This window comes from Salvelinus fontinalis, chromosome 17 (genome assembly GCF_029448725.1).
Source record: "Salvelinus fontinalis isolate EN_2023a chromosome 17, ASM2944872v1, whole genome shotgun sequence".
Lineage (NCBI taxonomy): Eukaryota > Metazoa > Chordata > Actinopteri > Salmoniformes > Salmonidae > Salvelinus > Salvelinus fontinalis.
This window is the reverse complement of record NC_074681.1, coordinates 32706864-32732320: the sequence shown is the minus strand read 5'-3', so window position 1 is coordinate 32732320 and position 25457 is coordinate 32706864. Positions and strand designations below refer to the sequence as shown.

At 42.6% G+C, this 25457-nt stretch overlaps 1 protein-coding gene across 2 annotated transcripts in view; it reads right to left on the bottom strand.

Annotated features, from left to right (window-relative positions):
• Positions 1 to 25044, bottom strand: part of LOC129814176 (neuropilin-1a-like) — a 62340-nt gene extending 37296 nt beyond the window's left edge. Inside the window, exons 1-2 of one of the 2 annotated variants that reach the window (XM_055867069.1) lie at positions 24258 to 25044; positions 23404 to 23584 (exon numbers count right to left, since the gene is read on the bottom strand). In XM_055867069.1, the coding sequence (XP_055723044.1) occupies positions 23404 to 23584; positions 24258 to 24327 (251 nt within the window). In that variant the 5' untranslated portion in view covers positions 24328 to 25044. The remainder of the gene's footprint in view (positions 1 to 23403; positions 23585 to 24257) is intronic. The other variant, XM_055867068.1, reaches the window with a different exon arrangement.
• Positions 25045 to 25457: the final 413 nt, after the last annotated feature.

The window sequence follows — 25457 nt, the reverse complement described above, 5'->3', positions numbered from 1 at the left end:
TCATGGCTGGCTGACGGATCTGGCTGCTCATGGCTAGCTGACGGATCTGGCTGCTCATGGCTGGCTGACGGATCTGGCTGCTCATGGCTGGCTGACGGATCTGGCTGCTCATGGCTAGCTGACGGATCTGGCTGCTCATGGCTAGCTGACGGATCTGGCTGCTCATGGCTAGCTGACGGATCTGGCTGCTCATGGCTAGCTGACGGATCTGGCTGCTCATGGCTAGCTGACGGATCTGGCTGCTCATGGCTAGCTGACGGATCTGGCTGCTCATGGCTAGCTGACGGATCTGGCTGCTCATGGCTGGCTGACGGATCTGGCTGCTCATGGCTGGCTGACTGATCTGGCTGCTCCTGTCTGATTGGCGGCTCTGGCAGATCCTGTCTGGTTGACGGCTCTGGCAGATCCTGTCTGACGGACGGCTCTAGCGGCTCCTGTCTGGCTGGCGGCTCTAGCGGCTCCTGTCTGGCGGACGGCTCAGTGGGCTCATGGCAGACGGGCGGCTTTGCAGGCTCATGGCAGACGGGCGGCTTTGCAGGCTCATTGCAGACGGATGGCTCAGATGGCGCTGGGGAGACGGATGGCTCAGATGGCGCTGGGGAGACGGATGGCTCAGATGGCGCTGGGGAGACGGGCAGTTCAGTCATCGCTGTGCAGACGGCAGACTCCTGCCGGCTGAGGCGCACTGTAGGCCTGGTGCGTGGTGCCGGGACTGGTAGCACCGGGCTGGGGACACGCATCTCAGGGCTAGTGCGGGGAGAAGGAACAGGGCATACTGGACCCTGGAGACGCACATTAGGCCTAGTGCGTGGTGCCGGAACTGGTGGTACCGGGCTAGGGACACGCATCTCAAGGCTAGTGCGGGGAGCAACAACAGGGCACACTGGACTCTCAAGGCGTACTATAGGCCTTGTGCGTGGTACCGGTACTGGTGGTACCGGGCTGAGGACCCGCACATCAGGGCGAGTACGGGGAGAAGGAACAGTGCGTACAGGACTCTGGAGACACACAGAGGGCTTGGTGCGTGGTGTAGGCACTGGTGGTAATGTGCTGGAGACACGCACCACAGGGCTAGTACGTGGAGGAAGAACAGGGCTCTGGAGACACCCAGGAAGCTTGATGCGTGGTGAAGGCACTGGTGGTAATGGGCTGGAAACACGCACCTCAAAGCTAGTGCGGGGAGCAGGAACAGTGCGTAAAGGGCTCTGGAGACGCACCTTAGACCTAGTGCTTGGTGCCGGAACTAGTGGTACAGGGCTGGGGACATGCATCTCAGGATGAGTGCAAAAAGTAGGAACAGGACACACCGGGTTGTGAAGGTGTACTGGAGACCTGGTGTGTATAGCCGGCATCAAATCTTCCGGAACTTTAACACAAGTTTCAGGCTGAGTACGAGGAACTGACACAGGTGGCATCGGACAGCTAATACGCTCCTCAGGGAGAATGCATTGCATACTCTGCCAAACCAACAGCTCTCTCTCTTCACTCTCCTCCAATTTCGTCAACAACTCTTCGAATGTCTCATAATCTCCCCTTCGTTCACTCTCCTCCAATCTGTCCAATAACTCCTCGACACACTCAGACTCACCCCTCAACTTCGCCGACTGCTCCAAGTGCCCCCCTCCAAAAATTTTTTTGTGCTGTCTCTTGGGCTTCCTCCCGTGTCGCCGTGCTGCCTCCATCTCTGCCTTGGGGCAGTGATATTCCCCTGGCTGTGACCAGGGTCCTCTCCCGTCTAGAATTTCCTCCCACGTCCAGGAGTCTTGACATTGCTGCTGTTGCTTTGTTTTCCGCTGCTTGGTCTGATGGTGGGTAATTCTGTCACGATCGTGTGGCGGATTGATGGACCAAAACGCAGCTTTTGGAAAGTAAGCCATCTTCTTTTATTTTTTTAAAGATGACGAAAAATAAACACGACACGAAACACTTTAACAAAACGAACAAAACAACAAACGACCGTGAAGCTAAATAACGTTGTGCACATACACATACAGGCTACAAACGTTCTACATAGACAATTACCCACAACCAATGAGAGCCTATGGCTACCCTAAATAAGGCTCCCAATCAGAGACAACCGAAATCAGCTGTCTCTAATTGGGAACTCATTCAGGTAACCATAGACTCTCCTAGACAACTAAACATACATAGACAACACTAGACACATGTACTCCACACAAACCCATATACTATACCCAACAACCCCTTTACCATAAAAAACACCCAAAACCAACAAAACACAAACATTCCCCATGTCACACCCTGACCTAACTAAAATAATAAAGAAAACAAAGAATACTAAGGCCAGGGTGTGACAGATCAAGGCTCCTTTTCATCCATATTATAGCACAACATACTTATCAATACATTAATGTTTGTCCTGGCGGTCATTAGAAAGATGTCAATAATCCATTTCTACACTGCACACCTAAAAAACACAAACACCTTTGAGTTGACTCACAAGAGTGACCAGACCATGTCCACTCTCTTCTATCCACATGGGCAGGCTGCCACACAGCAGTAACTCTTATTTTTAGACTACAGCTGTACTCCAGTCCACTGCCTGTTCTGTTATGATACAGGTGTAGTCAGTGGTGATAGATTGTCCTCTAGTTCTTCCTAATTACAAGCCGTTGAGTGGCCGGGGGATCTGATCTCCATCCCAAACAGAACCCTATTTACAATTCTAGTGCACTACTTTGACCACGGCCCATAGTCAGAAGTTTATTTATTTTATTGTTATTTTACCAGGTAAGTTGACTGAGAACACATTCTCATTTGCAGCAACGACCTGGGGAATAGTTACAGGATGAATGAGCCAATTGTAAACTGGGGATTATTAGGTGACCATGATGGTTTGAAGCCAGATTGGGAATTTAGCCAGGACACCGGGGTTAACACCCCTACTCTTACGATAAGTGCCATGGGATCTTTAATGACCTCAGAGAGTCAGGACACCCATTTAACGTCCCATCCGAAAGACGGCACCCTACACAGGGCAGTTTCCCCAATCACTGCCCTGGGGAATTAGGATATTTTTTTAGACCAGAGGAAAGAGTGCCTGCTACTGGCCCTCCAACAACACTTCCAGCAGCATCTGGTCTCCCATCCAGGGCCTGACCAGGACCAACCCTGCTTAGCTTCAGAAGCAAGCCAGCAGTGGTATGCAGGGTGGTATGCTGCTGGCTGTAAGAAGAAGTAGTGCACTATACAGGGAATAGGGTGCCATTTGGGACACAGTTCTAATCTCCAACTCCTCCACAGTATGGAGAATGAGTCAAATATTCAAGACGTATGCTGTCCTTTCCAATGATGTATATAAACACTAGATTACTAATGCTATGTATTGGCCAATAAGATGCGTTTTGAAGCCACTTGTCGGCCATATTGGTACACCTCAGTAGGAGCAGTCCTCCATAGGAATTAATGGAATTCTAGGACAAAATGACATGTATTTAAGATTTTATTTTTATGTTTAGCTCACATTATATAATTTAAACGTATGCAATAAGGTGTCTAAAAGAATAAACGTGGAAAAAACAAATGTAGACATTAATAAATGCATATCCATAGCTTCCAAAATCGTTTTCACAATGGAGAGGGAGAACCAACATGAAAACACGGTGGCTTCAAAACAGTGCCCGCTGTATATTATGTACATTATGAACACCTGCTCTTTCCATGACGTAGACTGACCAGGTGAATCCAGGTGAAAGCTATGATCCCTTATTGATGTCACTTGTTAAATCCACTTGAATCAGTCTAGATGAAGGGGATAAGTATTTTTAAGCCTTGAGACAATTGAGACATGGACTGTGTATGTGTACCATTCAGAGGGTGAATGGGCAAGACAAAATATTTAAGTGCGTTTGAACAGGGTATGGAAGTAGGTGCCAGGCACACCGGTTTGTGTCAAGAACTGCAACAAGTTTGTTGTGTGTATCAAGAATGGTCCAGCACACAAAGGACATCCAGCCAACTTGACACAACTGTTGGAAGCGTTGGAGTCAGTGGAGGCTCCTCAGGAGGAAAGGGAGGACCATCCTTCTCAGTGAATTTCATACAAATAAAAATAGAGAAACATTAAAAATGTTATCCTTTTAGGATAAAACTATACTAAATATATTCAAGTCGTCAAATAATTGATTAAAACAATAAAAGTCTACAGTAGCTCTGTACCATGGTGTAGCCGGAGGACAGCTAGTTTCCGTCCTCCTCTGGATACATTGACTTCAATACAAAACCTAGGAGGCTCATGGTTCTCACCCCCTTCCATAGACTTACACAGTCGTTATGACAAATTCTGGAGAATGTCCTCCAACCTATCAGAGTTCTTGCAGGATGAACTGGCATGTTGTTTGCCTAATCAAAGGATCAGAGAATGAATCCAGTACTGAAAGCATAGGCTCCAGCTAGCTAGCACTGTAGTGCACAAAATGTGGTGAGCAGTTGACTCAAAGAGAGAGAAAGACAATAGTTGAACAGTTTTGAACAAATGTATTTCTTAACAAATTAAGGAGAAGCAAGAGTGAGAGATTTCATATTTTGTATAAAAAAATAATAATCCCACTTTCACTTAGCTAGTGAATGCAGCTAGCTAGTTTATCCTACTCCAACACCAATCTCAAATAGAGAGGGATGCTCTGTTAGCTAGCTGGCTAAGGCTATCCAACACTGGAACTCTTCCAAGTCAAGGTAAACTTTTGGTTTTATTAATTTATTACCAACGGGGCCCGATGGTGTAACTGCTAAACTGCTTGCTGACTGTACACTGTGCTGCATGATTGTAGTGGGTTTACTAACGCATTACTTCTAGTAGCTATGTTAAATAACTATGATGTTACCTAATATGATGACAAGGTTACCTAATATGGTGACATTAACGATGTAGGCTGTGTATCGGTTAGCGGTTATAATATGACGGTTTGGCTTGGAAAGGTATAAGGAAGGTATTCTTAATGTTTTGTACACTCAGTACATATCATTGGTCCTTTCCGGTCCCGCCTAATAAACAATGCTGCTTTATGAGTTCAGACAGACTTGGTGGTCAGCCTGAGGGCCTTGTGTTGCGTTAGGAGCAGATACAAGGCATAGTAGCGGCACCTCTTGCACTGTGATACAGTGCCTTAGACTGCATTCCTCCATGCCACTCGTGATAGAGAGTTATTCTCCACCAGGGTCCCTGCTGTTGGTGGGCTGTCTTCCAATCTGTCACACTATTCCCTATAGAGTGCACTATTTTTGACCAGAGCCCTATGGGCCCTGGTCAAATGTAGTGCACTGTATAGGGAATAGGGTGCCATTTGAGACGCATCCTCTGCTATGCTGAAGTGATATAGACCACTGGCTTATCCTCTCATCCTCCCTTTAACTGAGGACACTCTAAATGGGCAACCGTCTGACTCACCTTTGACCCCTTAGAGATCCTGACCTCAGCAGCAAGACGTCTCCCTGCATTCCTATGGCCTTTTTTGTCCACTCTGAAATCCCCTAAGCTAGAATCACATGATCCAAACAGAGTAAAAGGCACTATTGCACCATTTTCAGCTTTGTCTCATAGATTAGACATAACATAGTAAAGCTAAATCTGGGACACTCAAATTAGTTTGATGTATTATGTTTGGTATGATTACATAAGACAGAAAGTAAGGTAAAAACGAATGGTCAGTGGTTGGTCAGGGTGGACGGGTGGGTGTATAACCCGAACATCTAGCAACTCAAAGGTTGCATGTTTGAATCTCATACAACTCATGGACAACTTTAGCATTTTAGCTTAATTAGCAACTTTCAACTACTTTTAGCTAACCCTTCCCCTTTAACTTAACTCCTAACCTTAACCCTATTCCCCTAATGCTAACCTCTAGCCTAGCTAATGTTAGCCACAACAAATTATAATTCGTAACATATCATATATTTTGCAAATTCGTAGCATATTATAATTTTAGCAAATTCGTAAAATATTGTCCTTTTAGCAAATTCTTAACATATCATACGAATTGTAATTTTTTATATATCATACAAAATGGATGATGGACATCCACAAATGAGTACAAAACATACAAAACGTAACATATCATACTAAATGGAGTGTCTCGTATTTACAAAAAAAAATAAAAAATGAAATGCTCTGAGACCAGGTTGCTATATTTGGCTGTTTGTTGTTCAGTGTCTCATGATCGTTGTTAGCACAGACACGCATACACATCATGTTACCATGGTATCTCAAAAGTCTACACGTTAATAGGACAATATGACTATTCACAGTGAACTTTCACTGTCAAGGGGGACAGGCTTTGTACAAACATGCTGTAGACAGCAGGTCCTGGGTTCAAATACTATTTGAAACCTTTCAAATATTTTGAACTTTTGCTCTAGCCTGCCTGGAGTGACAGATGAGCTGGGTGTGCTACTATTCTACTGGTCTATTTAAACCAGGCAAGGTCAATCAAGCACAGATGAAGTATTTGAAATCATTTCAAAGAGTACTTCAACCCAGGTCTGGTACGCAGTTCTTGTGACTCGAGGCATTTACTAAGTCCTGAAGACATCTGGAAGTGGGCGCTTTCTGTTCTGTAAATCCAGGGAGGGATAGCAGCTGTGAGATAGCAGTGCAGCACTGCTCTGAATCTGAGTTTTGTCTAAACTCTCTCCTCGTTAATCTGCTCGTTAGGCCTTAATCTGACATGTGTTTTCATTTGGCTGTGCAGCACTGCAGCCCGCTGATCAGTAGGGAGGCAAAGGACCTCTGATGCTCTGATTACTAAAATGCACTTTAGAATGAAGATGACTGAAGAGCACATTTTACATCCATTGTCTGTGTGTGGGTAAACAGAACACACACAGTGTTCCGTTTCAAATGGCACCCTATTATAGTGCACTTCTTTTAACCAGAGCCCACAAATGTAATGCACTATAAAGGGAATAAGGTTCCATTTGGGACACACCACAGTGTTTCGTCTGGTTTAAGCCAATGTGAGTGACTACATTTGCTTTGGAAAACCCATCCAAACAATCATGACAACTGTCTTGAGAAATAACAAGGAAAACAATTGCTCAAAATCACGATTATAGAACAGCTAATACCTATTTATATATCAAGCGAATGTTTGCTGCTTAAGACAGAAGTCCTCTGGAGGAAGCCATACTTATACACAGCATGGTTCATTATTTGTGCATCTCAAATGGCATCCTATTCCCTGTTTAGTGCACTACTTTTGACCAGGGCCCATTGGACTTCCATATAGTGAATAGGGTGCCATTTGGGACTCACACCCTCCTGTCATGTTTATGTAAGTGATTCCAAGTTATGTGGCTATTCAGTGAAACCCAGTTGTGAAGTTCACAAATTGTTCAACTGTAAAGATCATTGTCCCAAGATGAAAACAGGCTGGCAGTGCCACTGTGCAGGGGAAAAAATGCTTGGAGTGCACTTTGCCCTAATAGAGGAAGGACATGGGTTATACAGAGTTAAACATACAGTTGAAATCGTGAGTTTACATATACCTTAGCCAAATACGTTTAAACTCAGTTTTTCACAATTCCTGACATTTAATCCTAGTACAAATTCCCTGTTTTAGGTCAGTTAGGATCACCGCTTCATTTTAAGAATGTGAAATGTCAGAATAACTGTCACGCCCTGACTTTAGAGAGCCTTTTTATTTCTCTATTTGGTTAGGTCGGGTGTGATTTGGGTGTGTATTCTAGTTTTCTATTTCTTTGTTGGCCGGGTATGGTTCCGAATCAGAGGCAGCTGTCTATCGTTGTCTCTGATTGGGGATCATACTTAGGCAGCCCCTTTTCCAACCTTAGATTGTCGGATCTTGTTTGTGTGTAGTTGCTTTCTGCACTGCATATGGCTTTACGTTCGTTTTTTTTTTTTTTGGTGTAATTTAAAATAAAAGTAAAATGTACGCCTACCACGCTGCACCTTGGTCTCATTCCAACAACGGGCGTGACAATAATAGTAGAGAGAATGATTTATTTCAGCTTTTATTTATTTCATCACAATCCAGTGGGTCAGAAGTTTACATACACTCAATTAGTATTTGGTAGCATTGCCTTTAAATTGTTTAACTTGGGTCAAACGTTTTGGGTAGCCTTCCACAAGCTTCCCACAATAAGTTGGGTGAATGTTGGCCCATTCCTCCTGACAGAGCTGGTGTAACTGAGTCAGGTTTGTAGGCCTCCTTGCTTGCACACGCTTTTTCAGTTCTGCCCACACATTTTCTATAGGATTGAGGTCAGGGCTTTGTGATGGCCACTCCAATACCTTGACTTTGTTGTCCTTTGGAAGTATGCTTTGCATCATTGTCCATTTGGAAGACCCATTTGCGACCAAGCTTTAACTTCCTGACTGATGTCTTGAGATGTTGCTTCAATATATTCACATCCTTTTCCATCATGATGCCCTCTATTTTGTGAAGTGCAAAGCACCCCCACAACATGATGCTGCCACCCCCGTGCTTCACGGTTGGGATGGTGTTCTTCGGCTTGCAAGCCTCCCCCTTTTTCCTCCAAACATAAGGATGGTCATTATGGCCAAAGAGTTCTATTTTTGTTTCATCAGACCAGAGGACATTTCTCCAAAAAGTACAATCTTTGTCCCCATGTGCATTTGCAAACCGTAGTCTGGCTTTTTTATGGCGGTTTTGGAGCATTGGCTTTTCCTTGCTGAGCGGCCTTTCAGGCTATGTCGATATAGGACTCGTTTTACTGTGGATATAGATACTTTGTACCTGTTTCCTCCAGCATCTTCACAAGATCCTTTGCTGTTGTTCTGGGATTGATTTGCACTTTTCGCACCAAAATATGTTCATCTCTACGAGACAAAACGCATCTCCTTCCTGAGCGGTATGGCGGCTGCGTGGTCCCATGGTGTTTATACTTGCGTACTATTGTTTGTACAGATGAACGTGGTACCTTCAGGTGTTTGGAAATTGCTCCCAAGGATGAACCAGACTTGTGGAGGTCTACAATTTTTTCTGAGGTCTTGGCTGATTTCTTTTGCTTTTCCCGTGATGTCAAGCAAAGAGACACTGAGTTTGAAGGTAGGCCTTGAAATACATCCACAGGTACACCTCCTATTGACTTAAATGATGTCAATTAGCCTAACAGAAGTTCCTAAAGCCATGACATAATTTTCTGGAATTCTTCTAGCTGTTTAAAGGCACAGTCAACTTAGTGTATGTAAACTTCTGACCCACTGGAATTGTGATACAGTGAATTATAAGTGAAATAATCTGTATACAATTGTTGGAAAAATGACTTGTGTCATGCACAAAGTAGATGTCCTAACCAACTTGGCAAAACTATAGTTTGTTAACAAGAAATTGGTGGAGTGGTTGAAAAATGAGTTTTAATGACTACAACCTAAGTGTATGTAAACTTCCGACTTCAACTTTATACCTTCAGCTACAATGAGAGAGCGAGAGGGAGAGAGAGATAGAGAGAGAGAATGTGTGTAGAGAAGAAAAATGAGAAACCGATGAGTGTACAGAGTTCAGTGAGCATATAGAGTCAGAAAAGTCATAAGAAAAAAGAGAGGTCAGGAAAGGAAAGGGGAGGAAAGGAGATGAAAGGAAAGGTAAGGAAAGGAAAGGCAGAGATGCAAGAGCCTCAGGGCAGAAAAGAAGAAATCCAGAGGTCTGTCCAAGAGGTCATAGTGCAACCGGTCATCACGCTAACTAGCCTGTGGCTCTATAACATCCACCACCAGCCATCTAACTAACCCCAAGTCTTTCATCTGGATGACCACAATGACCACAGAGCCATCGTGGCGCAGTGGAAATGACAATTGACCACACTGAGAGGATCATTCAATTAGAGTTGTATCCATCACCGGACCATTCCTCCATAGCAGAAGACCCTCGTCCCTACATAGTCCCTACATAGTCCTTACATAGTCCCTACATAGGTCCTACATAGTCCTTACATAGTCCCTATATAGTCCCTACTACATAGTCCTTACATAGCGGTGCCATTTGGTACTCAGACAATGTCTTTGACCAGGTCAACAGCAGCAGCACTGCTGGTTGGGAGTCTGCAGGTCTGCAGTTGTGGTTTTGTTTTATATGTGTCATACCACAAAGGTTACTTCAACTACAGACAACGAGGGAAAATGAAGTGTGCCTCATGCAGCCTTTAGTCCTGTAATCACCCTACATCCTGGCATTAAGATTTGATTCAGATACACGACTTGAAGTTCAAGAGAGAGTAACTTCAGACAAACACATCAGTCGTAACTCTGATATTCGCATTAATCTTCCACATCCTAATCACAAGCGCCAAAGATCTTAAGTTAGGATTTGTCCCGAAATGCATACAGGAAACTGTCTCTTTTGGTATACGAGATCTGTTATGGTTGTTTTTAAAACTTGTATCCTAGGCCAATGTCACGAAATGACACAGGATATACTCTTGTGAGTAAATTTGGAGCCACCAACGGTATTTACGTGCAAGATGGGAGGGCAGACTGACCTTCCAAGGCTCTAATATAATCAGTCTGTCATTTCATTTAGCTGTTAAGACTCCTGTCAACTTCAAAGTGGTGAAATAAAAGGAACATGCCCATGGAACCGAGAACAAACAGATTGTTGTAGAAGTTCATGACCCAATTTAGTTCCTTAGAAGCAAAACCACAAACAACCCATGTTGGATCCAATACTACACCTGGCCTTCCTGTTTTTGCCTCCACTACTGAGGAAAGCAGTTGGAAAGAGCCATTCTGCTTCCATTGAAACGAACACATTGAGGCTAAACACATTGGTGTGTCTGGAGGTTGACACGCTAGGCCAAACCTAAATGTAAACGGCTGATTGAACAGTAGGCCATGCTGATGTGGCATTTCTCCTTTGAATCATTATGGGTATGAGTCATAATGATTCAAAGTGCTGTCTGTGATTATGAGTATGATTCAAACCTCCTTCCTAACCTTTCACTCTCTCTCTCTCTCTTTCTCTCTCTCTCCCTGTGTCATGATCTCACGCTCGAGGAAACCGTTCAAACAAATAAAAAAATCGGTCATGCTATTTTAGTGTCAGTGTGAGATAAGTCTGTCTTTGGTTAGATTTAGGATTACATCCCAAATAGCACCCTATTCCCTATGCAGTGCAACATTTTGACTGGGGCACGTAGGGAACACGGTGTGCGATTTGGGACACAGCCTCTGTCTTTGATGCTTCTCGATATTGGCCACAGTCATGCTGGCATATCGACTCAACCACAGAGCATCTCCACAAAAGCCTTATTGATGTTATTTTGATATCTGACCACTCCATGAGAGTTCAAAACTGCATTCCTCCAGCAAACCTCCTTTCTAATCTCTCTCTCTCTCTCTCTCTCTCTCTCTCTCTCTCTCTCTCTCTCTCTCTCTCTCTCTCTCTCTCTCTCTCTCTCTCTCTCTCTCTCTCTCTCTCTCTCTCTCTCTCTCTCTCTCTCTCTCTCTCTCTCTCTCTCTCTCTCTCTCTCTCTCTCACACTCACACACACACACACACACACACACACACACACACACACACACTTTTTATGAACTTCCTTTAGCTTCTGACAACCTCTTGACACACACCACAAAGAAGGAAACCCCTCACAACCACCCAATTGGGTATTCAATCAATCAAACGAATGTTGTTTGTCACAAGCGCCGAATACAGCAGGTGTATACAACTTTATATGTAGCATGAAATGATTACTTACGAGCCCTTTTCCAGAAATGCTGAGTTAATAAAAAGTAAGACAAATCTGATAAAAATACAAAGGGAAACTGTAACACAATAAAATAACAATAACGAGACTATATACAAGGAATACAGGTATTGTCACGACTTCCGCCGAAGTTGGTCCCTCTCCTTGTTCGGGCGGCGTTCGGCGGTCGAAGTCACCGACCTTCTAGCCATCGTTGATCCACTTTTAATTTTCCATTGGTTTTGTCTTGTCTTCCATCACACCTGGTTCCAATTCCATCAATTACATGTTGTGTTTTTAACCAATGGTTATTTAACCAATGGACCATGTCCTTGTCCGTAATTGTTTCTTGTAGTGCTTGTGCACGGTATGCTGGTATTTACTAGGTTTTGTTTGACCCATGTATTTGTATTGTTCTGTTTACGGTGGTTTATGGATATTAAACGAAACCGTTGTAAATCAGTTCTCGCTCTCCTGCGCCTGACTTCTCTGCCGCCAGTACGCACCTCACTACAGGTACCGAGTCAATGTGCAGGGGTACGAGGTAGTTGAGCTAATTGAGGTCAAATGTACATGTAGGTAGGGGTAAATGTGACTAAACATGGATATTACTGCATGGTCAGAACTAGAAGCACAAGCATTTCGCTACACTCGCATTGACATCTGCTAACCATATGTATTTGTGACCAATAAAATTTGATTTGATTTTGACAATCAGGATAGATAACTATCAGAGTAGTAGCAGCTCATGTGAAGAGCGTGAAAGTGTGATTGTGTGTGTGGTGTCAATATTTGTGTGTGTGTGTGTGTGTGTGTGTGTGTGTGTGTGTGTGTGTGTGTGTGTGTGTGTGTGTGTGTGTGTGTGTGTGTGTGTGTGTGTGTGTGTGTGTTAGACTGTCGGTGTAGTATATGTGAGTCTGTGAGTAGAGTTCAGTGAGTGTGAATAGAGCCAGTTCAAGAGGGTCAGTGAAAATAAAAAGTGGGTCAATGCAAATAGACTGGGTAGACATTTGATGAACTGTTCAGCAGTCTTATGGCTTGGGGGGTAGAAGCTGTAAATGAGCCTTTTGTTCCCAGACTTGGCGCTCTGGTACCGCTTGCCGTGCGGTAGCAAAGAGAACAGTCTCTGTGGGTGTCTGGAGTCTTTGACAATTTTTATGGCCTCGCTCTGACACCACCTGGTATAGAGGTCCTGGATGACATGCCATTGAGCTCGGCCCCAGTGATACACTGGCCCATACGCACTACAATCTGTAGCGCCTTATGGTCAGATGCCAAGCAGTTGCCTTACCAAGTGGTGATGCAGCCAGTCAAGACCCTCTCAATGGTGCAGCTGTATAATGTTCTGAGGATATGAGGGCCCATGCCAAATCTTTTCAGCCTCCTAAAGGGGGAAGAGGTTTTGTCGTGCCCTCTTCACGACTGTGTTGGTGTGTCTGGACCATGATAGGTCCTTAGTGATGTGGACACAGAGGAACTTGAAGCTCTCGACCCGCTCCACTACAGCCCCTAAGATGTGAATGGGGTGTGCTCGGCCCTGCGTTTCCTGTAGTCCACGATCAGCTCCTTGGTCTTTCTGATGTTGAGGGAGAGGTTGTTGTTCTGGCACCACACTGAAAACATAATTATAGACAGACCTCTCCTTCGAAGAAAAAACCCTAATGTCTTGTACTAATGCTTGAAGGCAAAAAGACGCGTCACGTTTAAAACCTGTTGGGGATGGGGGCGCTGTTTAGACTATTTATGCTAATATGGCTAATTTTTGAAACGGCTTCCCACAAAATCCTTGATCGTACAATATGCATATTATTATTATTATTGGATAGAAAATAGTCTATAGTTTCTATAGGAGTTGAAATTTTGTCTCTAAGTGGAACAGAGCCCATTCTACAGCAATTTCCCTGACATGGAGTCAGATTTGAGAAATGTTGGCCACTCTTCTGAAGTCAGTTAAAAGGGCACTGTCATTGCTATGACTACACGGACACTTCTTACGTCTTCCCCTGGATGCCTTTACGTGATGACGATTCCAATGGGGTCGATTGCGCGTTCACAGGCACTACAAATGAAAAAAACCTTTAGCTAGCAAGTCTTTTCTTGCTGCGTAACGCGCGTGGAAGACACCGACCCTCTCCTGTTCCAAGCGTTAGTTTAGCCTGTTATATTTCTCCGGTCATCTTTTCACTCGTTATAGGAGTTAAAAACATCATAAGGTAGTTAATTTAAAGCGTTTTATAGCAATTTATATCCGTTTAGTGCGATTTTGGGACATTTATTTTTGCAACGATGTGAAAAGTTGGGCACGCTTTTCAGTTCATCCCGAACGCAGTTGACATTTCCACATGGCAAGAGGACAGCTTTCCACCAAAAGACGATTTCTCCCAAGAAAGGATCCTTTGCCCAAGATACTGATGGAAGAACAGCTCAAGGTAGGACATTTTTATTATGATAAATCGTGTTTCTGTCGAAACATTTTAGTGGCTTAGGACGCCATGTTTTTTGACGTAGCTTCGCTTGGCGCAAACTGTATTGAAAAGTAAGGATAAATTAAAAAATGTAATAACGCAATTGTATTAAGAATTAAATTGTCTATCAATCCCTGTCCACCCTATATTTTTTAGTCACGTTTATGAGTATTTATGTATAAGAGTAGATCACTGTCTAAGTGGCGCAAGGACTTTTTCTTTACCAGCTTGTCTACATTTCACATTGTCTAACCATGATTTTGGTGGCTAAATATAAACATTTTCGATCAAACTGTATATGCATGTTGTAATGTGATGTTACAGGAGTGTCATCGGAAGAATTCTGAGAAGGTTAGTGAAAAAATTAATATCTTTTGGCGATGTTGACTTTTATCGCTCACTTTGGCTAGAATCAATGCTGGGCTGCTAATTGCTATGTGCTAAGCTAATATAACGATTTATTGTGTTTTCGCTGTAAGACACTTAGAAAATCTGAAATATTGTCTGTATTCACAGGATCTGTGTCTTTCGATTCGTGTATGCTGTGTATTTTTACGAAATGTTTGATGATTAGTAGTTAGGTAAACACGTTGCTCATTGTAATTATTCTAGTCCATTTGTGACGGTGGGTGCAATTGTAAGCTATGCCATCTACCTGAAATATGCACTTTTTTCTAACAAAACCTATCCCATACCATAAATATGTTATCAGACTGTCATCTAATGAGTTTTTTTGTTGGTTAGGGGCTATAAATATCTTAGTTTAGCCGAATTGGTGATGGCTACTGGTGTTGGTGGACAAATAAAAGATGGTGGATTATGCTAATGTGTTTTTAGGTAATAGATGTACATCTTTACATGTTGTGTCTTCCCTGTAAAACATTTTAAAAATCGGAAATGTTGACTGGATTCACAAGATCTGTGTCTTTCATTAGCTGTATTGGACTTTAATGTGTGAAAGTTAAATATTTTAAAAAAATATTTTTTTTGAATTTCGCGGCACTGGTTTTTCAGTGGGGGGGGGGGGGGGGGGGGGGGTGTGCCGCTAGCGCCACGCTGATCCTAGACAGGTTAAAGATTCTTTGGTTGGATAGTTACAGCCATGTTCCATGGCACAGGGACATGTACAGTGGGGCAAAAAAGTATTTAGTCAGCCACCAATTGTGCAAGTTCTCACACTTAAAAAGATGAGAGAGGCCTGTAATTTTCATAGGTACACTTCAACTATGACAGATAAAACGAGAAGAAAAAATCAAAAAAATCACATTGTAGAATTTTTTATGAATTTATTTGCAAATTATGGTGGAAAATAAGTATTTGGTCACCTACAAACAAGCAAGATTTCTGGCTCTCACAGACCTGTAACTTCTTCTTTAAGAGGCTCCTCTGTCCTCCACTCGTTACCTGTATTAATGGCACCTGTTTGAACTTGTTATCAGTATAAAAGACACCTGTCCACAACCTCAAACAGTCACACTCCAAACTCCACTATTGCCAAGACCAAAGAGCTGTCAAAGGACACCAGAAACAAAATTGTAGACCTGCACCAGGCTGGGAAGACTGAATCTGCAATAGGTAAGCAGCTTGGTTTGAAGAAATCAACTGTGGGAGCAATTATTAGGAAATGGAAGACATACAAGACCACTGATAATCTCCCTCGATCTGGGGCTCCACGCAAGATCTCACCCCGTGGGGTCAAAATGATCACAAGAACGGTGAGCAAAAATCCCAGAACCACACCGGGGGACCTAGTGAATGACCTGCAGAGAGCTGGGACCAAAGTAACAAAGCCTACCATCAGTAACACACTACGCCGCCAGAGACTCAAAACCTGCAGTGCGAGACGTGTCCCCCTGCTTAAGCCAGTACCTGTCCAGGCCCGTCTGAAGTTTGCTAGAGAGCATTTGGATGATCCAGAAGAAGATTGGGAGAATGTCATATGGTCAGATGAAACCAAAATAGAACTTTTTGGTAAAAACTCAACTCGTCGTGTTTGGAGGACAAAGAATGCTGAGTTGCATCCAAAGGGGTGGAAACATCATGCTTTGGGGCTGTTTTTCTGCAAAGGGACCAGGACGACTGATCCGTGTAAAGGACAGAATGAATAGGGCCATGTATCGTGAGATTTTCAGTGAAAACCTCCTTCCATCAGCAAGGGCATTGAAGATGAAACGTGGCTGGGTCTTTCAGCATGACAATGATCCCAAACACACCGCCCGGGCAACGAAGGAGTGGCTTCGTAAGAAGCATTTCAAGGACCTGGAGTGACCTAGCCAGTCTCCAGATCTCAACCCCATAGAAAATCTTTGGAGGGAGTTGAAAGTCCATGTTGCCCAGCAACAGCCCCAAAACATCACTGCTCTAGAGGAGATCTGCATGGAGGGATGGGCCAAAATACCAGCAACAGTGTGTGAAAACCTTGTGAAGACAGAAAACGTTTGACCTCTGTCATTGCCAACAAAGGGTATATAACAAAGTTTTGAGAAACTTTTGTTATTGACCAAATACTTATTTTTCACCATAATTTGCAAATAAATTCATTAAAAATCCTACAATGTGATTTTCTGGATTTTTTTCTTCTCATTTTGTCTGTCATAGTTGAAGTGTACCTATGATGAAAATTACAGGCCTCTCTCATCTTTTTAAGTGTGAAAACTTGCACAATTGGTGGCTGACTAAATACTTTTTTGCCCCACTGTATGTTCTATTTGGCTCTGTAATATAATTAAAATATAGGGGAGCGATGGCAGACACCTAGTGGTCTGCATCCCAAAAGGCACCCTATTCCCTATATCGTGTAATACTTTTGACCAGAGTTGTCAAAAGTAGTGTAATAGGGAATAGGGTGACGTTTGGGATGCAGTCGTTGCACCGCAGCTTCCCCGGACATTCTATCTGATAAGGGAGGAATTCAGTTCAGACAATACAAACTGTGGCTGCCATGCAAGTAGAACGACATCCGCCTCCTTTCCGGTACATTCCGATGAATGACCCCTTAGTTATGTACATTACCAGTCAAAAGTTTTAGAACACCTACTCATTCAAGGGTTTTTCTTTATTTTCACTATTTTCTACATTGTAGAATAATAGTGAAGACATCAAAACTATGAAATAACACATATGGAATAATGTAGTAGCCAAAAAGGTGTTAAACAAATCCAAATATATTTTAGATTCTTAAAAGTAGCCACTCTTTGCCTTGATGACAGCTTTGCCCGCTCTTGGCATTCTTTCAACCAGCTTCACCTGGAATGCTTATCCAACAGTCTTGAAGGAGTTCCCACATATGCTGAGCACTTGTTGGCTGCTTTTCCTTCACTCTGCAGTCCAACTCATCCCAAACCATCTCAATTGGGTTGAGATCACTTGATGCAGCACTCCAACACTCTCCTTCTTGGACAAATAGCCCTTACACAGCCTGGAGGTGTGTTGCATCATTGTCCTGTTGAAAAACAAATGATAGTACCACTAAGCGCAAACCAGATGGGATTGGATATTGCTGCAGAATGCTGTGGTAGACATGCTGGTTAAGTGTGTCTTGAATTGTAAATAAAACACAGACAGTATCACCAGCAAAGCACCCCCACACCATCACACCTCCTCCTCCATGCTTCACGGTGGGAACCACATATGTGGATAAACTGCATTGTCGGTTAGGGCTTGTAAGTAAGCATTTAACTGTAAAGTCTACACCTGTTGTATTTATTCGCATGTGACAAATAAAATTAGATTTGATTTGTTGAGATGTGTCTGTTACTTGAACTCTGTGAAGCATTCTTTTGAGCTGCAATTTCTGAGGCTGGTAACTCTAATGAACTTATCCTCTGCAGCAGAGGTAACTCTGGGTCTTCCATTCCTGTGCCGCTCTTCATGAGAGCCAGTTTCATCATAGCACTTGATGGTTTTTGCAACTGCACTTGAAGAAACTTTAAAAATTCTTGACATTTCCAGATTGACTGACCGTCATGTCTTAAAGTAATGATGGACTGTCATTTCTCTTTGCTTATTTGAGTTGTTCTTGCCATAATATGGACTTGGTCTTTTACCAAATAGGGTTATCTTCTGTATACCCACCCCTACCTTGTCACAACACAACTGATTGTCTCAAACGCATTAAGAAGGAAATAAATTCCACAAATTAACTTTTAAAAAGGCACACCTGTTAATTGAAATGCATTCAAGGTGTCTAACTCATGAAGCTGGTTGAGAGAATGCCAAGTGTGTGCAAAGCTGTCATCAAGGCAAATGGTGGCTACTTTGAAGAATCTCAAATATAAAATAAACACAACCGTTCAAAAGTTTGGAGTCACTTAGAAATGTCCTTGTTTTTGATAGAAAAGCACATTTTTTGTCCATTAAAATAACATCAAATTGATCAGAAATACAGTGTAGACATTGATAATGTTGTAAATGACTATTGTAGCTGGAAACGGCAGATTTTTTATGGAATATCTACATAGGCGTCCAGAGGCCCATTACCAGCAACCGTCACTTCTGTGTTCCAATGGCACATTGTGTTAGCTAATCCAAGTTTATCATTTTAAAAGGCTAGTTGATCATTAGAAAACCCTTTTGCAATTATGTTAGCACAGCTGAAAACTGTTTTGCTGAATAAAGAAGCAATAAAACTGGCCTTTAGACCAGTTGAGTATCTGGAGCATCGGCATTTGTGGATTCGATTACAGGCTCAAATATGCCAGAAACAAATAACTTTCTTCTGAAACTCGTCAGTTTATTCTTGTTCTGAGAAATTCAATTTCGTACAATGCTGTGTACTACTCCCTTCACAGAGCTGCGCAAACTGGCTCTAACCAGAATAGAAAGAGGAGTGGGAGGCCTCGGTGCACAACTGAGCAAGAGAACAAGTACATTAGAGTATCTAGTTTGAGAAACAGATGTCTCACAAGTCCTCAACTGGCAGCTTCATTAAATAGTACCCGCAAAACACCAGTCTTAACGTCAAAAGTGAAGAGGCGACTCCGGGATGCTGGCTTTCTAGGCAGAGTTCCTCTGTCCAGTGTCTGTGCTCTTTTGCCCATCTTAATCTTTTATTTTTATTGGCCAGCAACTCTGCAACTCTGCCTAGAAGGCCAGCATCTCGGAGTCGCCTCTTCAGCCATTTCCAGCTACAATAGTAATTTACAACATTATCAATATCTACACGGTATTTCTGATCAATTTGATGTTATTTTAATGGACAAGAAATGTGCTTTTCTAAGTGACCCCAAACTTTTGAACGGTAGTGTATTTTGATTTGCCTAACACTTTTTTGGAAACTATATGATTCCATATGTGTTATTTCATAGTTTTGATGTCTTCACTTTTATTCTACAATGTAGAAAATAGTAAAAATAAAGAAAAACCCTTGAATGAGTAGGTGTGTCTAAACTTTTGACTGGTACTGTACATATATATAAATACTACATGACCAAAATTATGTGGACATCTGCTCGTCGCACATTTCATTCCAAAATCATGGGCGTTAATATGGAGTTAGTCCCCCTTTGCTGCTACTATAATAGCCTCCCCTCTTCCGGAAAGGCTTTCCAGTAGTTGTTGGAACATTGCTGCGGGGCTTGCTTCCATTCAGCCACAAGAGCATTAGTGAGGTTGGTCACTGATGTTGGCGATTATATGCCTGGCTCGCAGTCGGCGTTCCAATTCATCGCAAAGGTGTTTGATGGGGTTTAGGTCAGGGCACTGTCCAGGCCAGTCAAGTTCCTCCACACCGATCTCGACAAACCATTTCTGTATGGACCGTGAGACTGCCAGATGGTGATTCATCACTCCAGAGAATGCGTTTCCCCTGGTCCAGAGTCCAATGGTGGCAAGCTTTACATCACTCCAGCCAATGCTTGGCATTGCGCATGGTGATCTTAGGCTTGTGTGCAGCTGCTCGGCCATGGAAACCCATTTCATGAAGCTCCCGACGAACAGTTATTGTGCTGGCGTTGCTTCCAGAGGCAGTTTGGAACTTGGTAGTGAGTGTTGCACTTCACAATAGCAGCACAACAGGACTTGTTGGAAAGGTGGCATCCTATGACGGTGCCACGTTGAAAGTCCATAGTATGTGTCAACCTACTGCCAATGTTTGTCTATGGAGATTGCATGGCTGTGTGCTCGATTTTATTCACCTGTCAGCAACGGGTGTGTCTGAAATAGCTGAAACCTCTCATTTGAAGGTGTGTCCACATACTTTTGTATATCTATATTAAGGAGTGAAGCAGTCACACTCCTTTTGTATTTTCTATGTTTTGTACTGAACAGATAAGACAGTAGAAAGAAGACAGGAAAGGTAGGAGAAGGTGGAGTCAAAGGGCAGTGGGCCGGATTCGAACCCATGCCGCCGACATGTGTGCCGGGGTCAGTGCCACCACTGTAGTACAATGACCCTAACCGTTTATATGTTTTATGTTTTATGTTTTATAGATGACATTGAAATATCACGTTTTGGAGTTTGGTCTGCAGATGTTGTTGATGAAAGGAAAAGGGGTACGTTTTCTCGTAGGAATCTGTGGTTTTGCCAAGGCCCCTCATTTGATATATTAAACATTTTGTTTAATAGCCAAAAACCACATTCACATTTGCCAAACCATGACTATGAGCTATAAAATAAATCCTCACAACAAATATTACAGTTAACCTATCATCAAAGTAAAAAAAGTTCAGGCTCGGTTGGCGTTACAACTCGGAGACGCAATGTCAACCGTGATTAATTTACTGGAGAAACTGGCGGTATTCCAATGGTTCCAAAGAACAACATCTCTCCTTATAGATCCTATACACTATATAGAGAGCTTTCGGAAAGTATTCAGACCCCTCGACTTTTTCCATATTTTGTTACGTTACAGCCTTATTCTAAAATTGATTAAATTTAAAACAAATCCTCATCAATCTACACACAATACCCCATAATGACAAAGCGAAAACAGGTGTTTAGAAATGTGAGCAAATTTATACAAAAATAAAAACTGAAATACCTTATTTAAATAAGTATTCAGACCCTTTGCTATGAGACGCGAAATTGAGCTCAGGTTTATCCTGTTTCCATTGATCATCCTTGAGATGTTTCTACAACTTGATTGGAGTGCACCTGTGGTGAATTCAATTGATTGGACATGCTTTGGAATGGCACACACCTGTCTATATAAGGTCCCACAGTTGACAGTGCATGTCAGAGCAAAAACGAAGACATGAGGTCAAAGGAATTGTTCGTAGAGCTCCGAGACAGGATTGTGTCGAGGTACAGATCTGGGGAAGGGTACCCAAAAAATGTCTGCAGCATTAAAGGTCCCCAAGAACACAGTGGCCTCCATCATTCTTAAATGGAAGAAGTTTGGAACCACCAAGACTCTTCCTAGAGTTGGCCGCCTGGCCAAACTGAGAAAAAGGAGGAGAGGGGCCTTGGTCAGGGAGGTGACCAAGAACCCGATGGTCACTCTGACAGAGCTCTGAGTTCCTCTGTGGAGATGGGAGAACCTTCCAGAAAGATAACCATCTCTGCAGCACTCCACCAATCAGACCTTTTTGGTAGATGGAAGCAACTCCTCAGTAATATGCACATGACAGCCTGCTTGGAGTTTGCCAAAAGGCACCTAAAGACTCTCAGACCATGAAAAACAAGATTCTCTGGTGTGATGAAACCAAGATTGAACTCTATGGCCTGAATGCCAGGCGTCACTTCTGGAGGAAACCTGGCACCATCCCTACGGTGAAGCATGGTGGTGGCAGCATCATGCTGTGAGGGTGTTTTTCCGCTAGTCAGGATCAAGGCAAAGATGAATGGAGCAAAGTACAGAGATCCTTGATGAAAAGCTGCTCAAGAGCGCTCAGGACCTCAGACTGGGTTGAAGGTTTACCTTCCAACAGGACAACGACCCTAAAGCCAAGACAGCGCAGGATTAGCTTCGGGACAATTCTCTGAATTTCCTTGAGTGGCCCAGCCAGAGCCCGGACTTGAACCCGATCGCACATCTCTGGAGAGACCTGAAAATAGCTGTGCAGCAATGCTCCCCATCCAACTTGATAGAGCTTGAGAGGATCTGCAGAGAAGAATGGGAGAAACTCCCCAAATACAGGTGTGCCAAGCTTGTAGCGTCATACCCAAGAAGATTTGAGGCTGTAATTGCTGCCAAAGGTGCTTCAAAAAAGTACTGAGTAAAGGGTATAAATATTCATGTAAATGTAATATTACATTTCTTTCTCTTTAATAAATTAGCAAACATTTCTAAAAACATTCTTTTAATTGTTATTATTGGGTATTGTGTTGATGAGGGAAAACAACAAGTCAATCATTTTTAGAATAAGGCTGTAACCCAACAAAATGTGGAAAAAGTCAAGGGATCTGAATACTTTCCGAAGGCACTGTATTGTAGTATTTGTCAGATTGAATATTACAGTAAACCTATTATCAGAGTCAAAAACACAGACTTGGTTGCTATCGAAAAACTTGGGGATGCAGTAGCAAGGAACTGAAGGCATTCCAAACATGGTCCCAAAGAACATCTCTCCTTATAGAAAGCTATACACTATCCAGTATCTGCCAGAATCCTAAAGGGTGCTAACATTTTATAGGTCCCTTGGTGGTGAAATGTGATCTAATAGTAGTCAAGGACCCCATGTGCAAGACAGTCAGTGAGCCTGTGATTTACACAGACAGAGGGATCATTATAAAAATTGGGTTATTTATGGTAGATTGTGAACATATGGGCTTTAGTGAGAATGCATACTTAACCTAAGGTGCCGAGTGCATGTGTGTTGTTGTGTGTGTGTGTGTGTGTGTGTCTGTTATATACTGTATGTGTGACCCAAATCATAATCAATGACCAGCACTAGGTAGCACAGCTAAAGACAGGGACTAGGCTACATTTGCCCACATCCAGGCAAAATACAAGTGATCTTTGACTCAACAATATTGTAGACAGCACTACAGAGCAAATCAAGCAATAAAACCAAAACATATCGATCCAATTATATTTCCTCTCAAATGACAACACCCTTAAGTAGGTAATGATTGATGCTCCAGTCTAGTCCTCTTCCATGTTCGCATCAAGCGTCTCACAGTAGGAGTGTTAATTTATGATCAGTTTTGCCTTGTAGACCTAAATTAATAGAAAACATGGGGTGGGTGGGGCTGATCAGCACTCTTTCTCTGATACCTACGGCCCCAGAAGGAATCCTTGGAATATAAAGTTCTTATATTGACCAATAGGTGGCAGAGTCACACACTACGTCCAGGAAAAGAGCGCGTTACGTACTTGCATTCTCGGTCCTCCAGATCAAAATGAGGGTTAAAGTTGATGAGTATCTTCTGGCCCGGTTCTGGGGCTGATATCACCCACATACATTGCTGTGATGGAGGGTATGAGGTCGGATAGCCAGTCGAGGTGAGATAATCTGCATTGGTTATCTCAATGTTATCTCCACATTTATCTGCAACTAAAACAGACAGAGATGATTATTTACAAACGAAATCCATGAGAGAGAAATGACATCTGATTTTTGAATGAACAGGAAAAAACAAGATGATGGTGTAGACGACCCTTTAAAAAATATATGTTTTATCATTCAGAAAAAAAGAGTAATAACGCTCTGCCAATCCTCAGTGGAAATTATTAACAGAAGATGTAAAAACACACATTTACCAGTGTACTTGTTTCAAAACTAGTGAAGCATGAGATATGAGTCAGAAATAAGCAACTTTGTGTCATTTTTGTATCTTTTTTTGTTATTTACTACATGAATAGTAAATAACATAGCAGATATGAAGACATGCTCTCACAAGTGCCCATTTACCGACACCATAAACAATACATGACAACGAACACCTTGGAACAAAAAACATTTATTCCCTCTCCCTACTGTTGAGGGAACGATACCTTTAGATAGATACATAACCAATAAACTCTACCGTTTTGGAAAGGTTGACTTTCAACTGATTTAGACTAGAGAGCTTATGCTTCAGATGCGTCTAGCAAAACCCTGTACTGTAGCCTAGGTGCACCTCCGTAGACATGACGAAAACAGGTGAGTCGTGATTTCAAATCGTGCAAATTAAGGCTTTTATAAGGCCAATGTTAGAAAATATGATATTTCAACAGTGTACACTTACCGCTTTGAATCAATGGAGCCACAACAATGAGTTGGGTTGAAAATAACAGTATATATCCACAATACATCATTGTATTGTGTAAAACACACAAATCTGTCCAAAAAAAATAAAGAAGAAAAAATAAAAATAAACTTTGATATTTCCACCGTTTTATAGTCCTGAAAGCAAAACAACAAATGTCTCAGAAATGTAGGAGAAATTCGTCTGACAGCTTCAGGTTGCCAGCATCCTTTAGTAGCTTTTTCAGCGGCTATTTCCTCTTTCCTCGGAAAGTCGTGTTTCTCTCGCAGAATAAGAACTTGCCATTTCCCAGAAAAATAATAATAATAATAATCCAATCGCAGAAAACAATTGTTGATTACGAAAATCCAGACGCCTAAAGTGCCCCAATAGTTAGGCTATCAATCGATAACTGATAATTGTATATCAAAAGTGGAATAAAAAACTTAAAAGATTCAATAATATCTCATACACTCACTACTACCCCGTCTAAAATCCCTAATTCCTATTCCTTTTGACTGCGTTCGTTCGGTAACGGTTCGGCCCTTTCCCGATGCGCGCTGTCTGACCGACAGAGTAGAATGTCAGAGGGTCACTCTCATTCGACTTGACGCCAACTGTGAAAGTAACAGTGGCATTTCCACTTCCCAAATTCCAGCTCCAAGACGCAAAGACGAACAGACAGATCACTACGAGAAGAGTGGGCAGGAGCGAAAGACACCGTGCGCCCTCCTCCCGCTAGCGCACAGCAGAGGGAGAGCTTCTGGATTGGAAGGAATGAACATAATGCAGAAACAAGGTTCTACCATTCATTTTGATATACTAATCTTACGCTACCTGTCGCAAATTCAAAAAACAACAAGCGTTTAACGTATAACAATAGGCCCTTATAACAATGGCATAAGGGGTTTTGCGGAATAATCACTTTAATAGCACTTCACTTGATGCCTTGCTTATGATAGATCATTGCTTCTGCAGTGGGCTACTATATTCTTGTGCAATTACAGTATTATATATTGTTTTAATGGCACTTCAATTCTAAGAGGAATATTTTGATCCATGGAAAGGCGTTCAACTGTTCCAATTAAGAACGCACTAAGAATGCTGCCATGTCCGTAACAGTTTTCTGTAGCCTATTGCGTATAGCAGAGTGTGTCGGCCAACTATTATCTAATGATCACACAACATTCTAACAGTCTG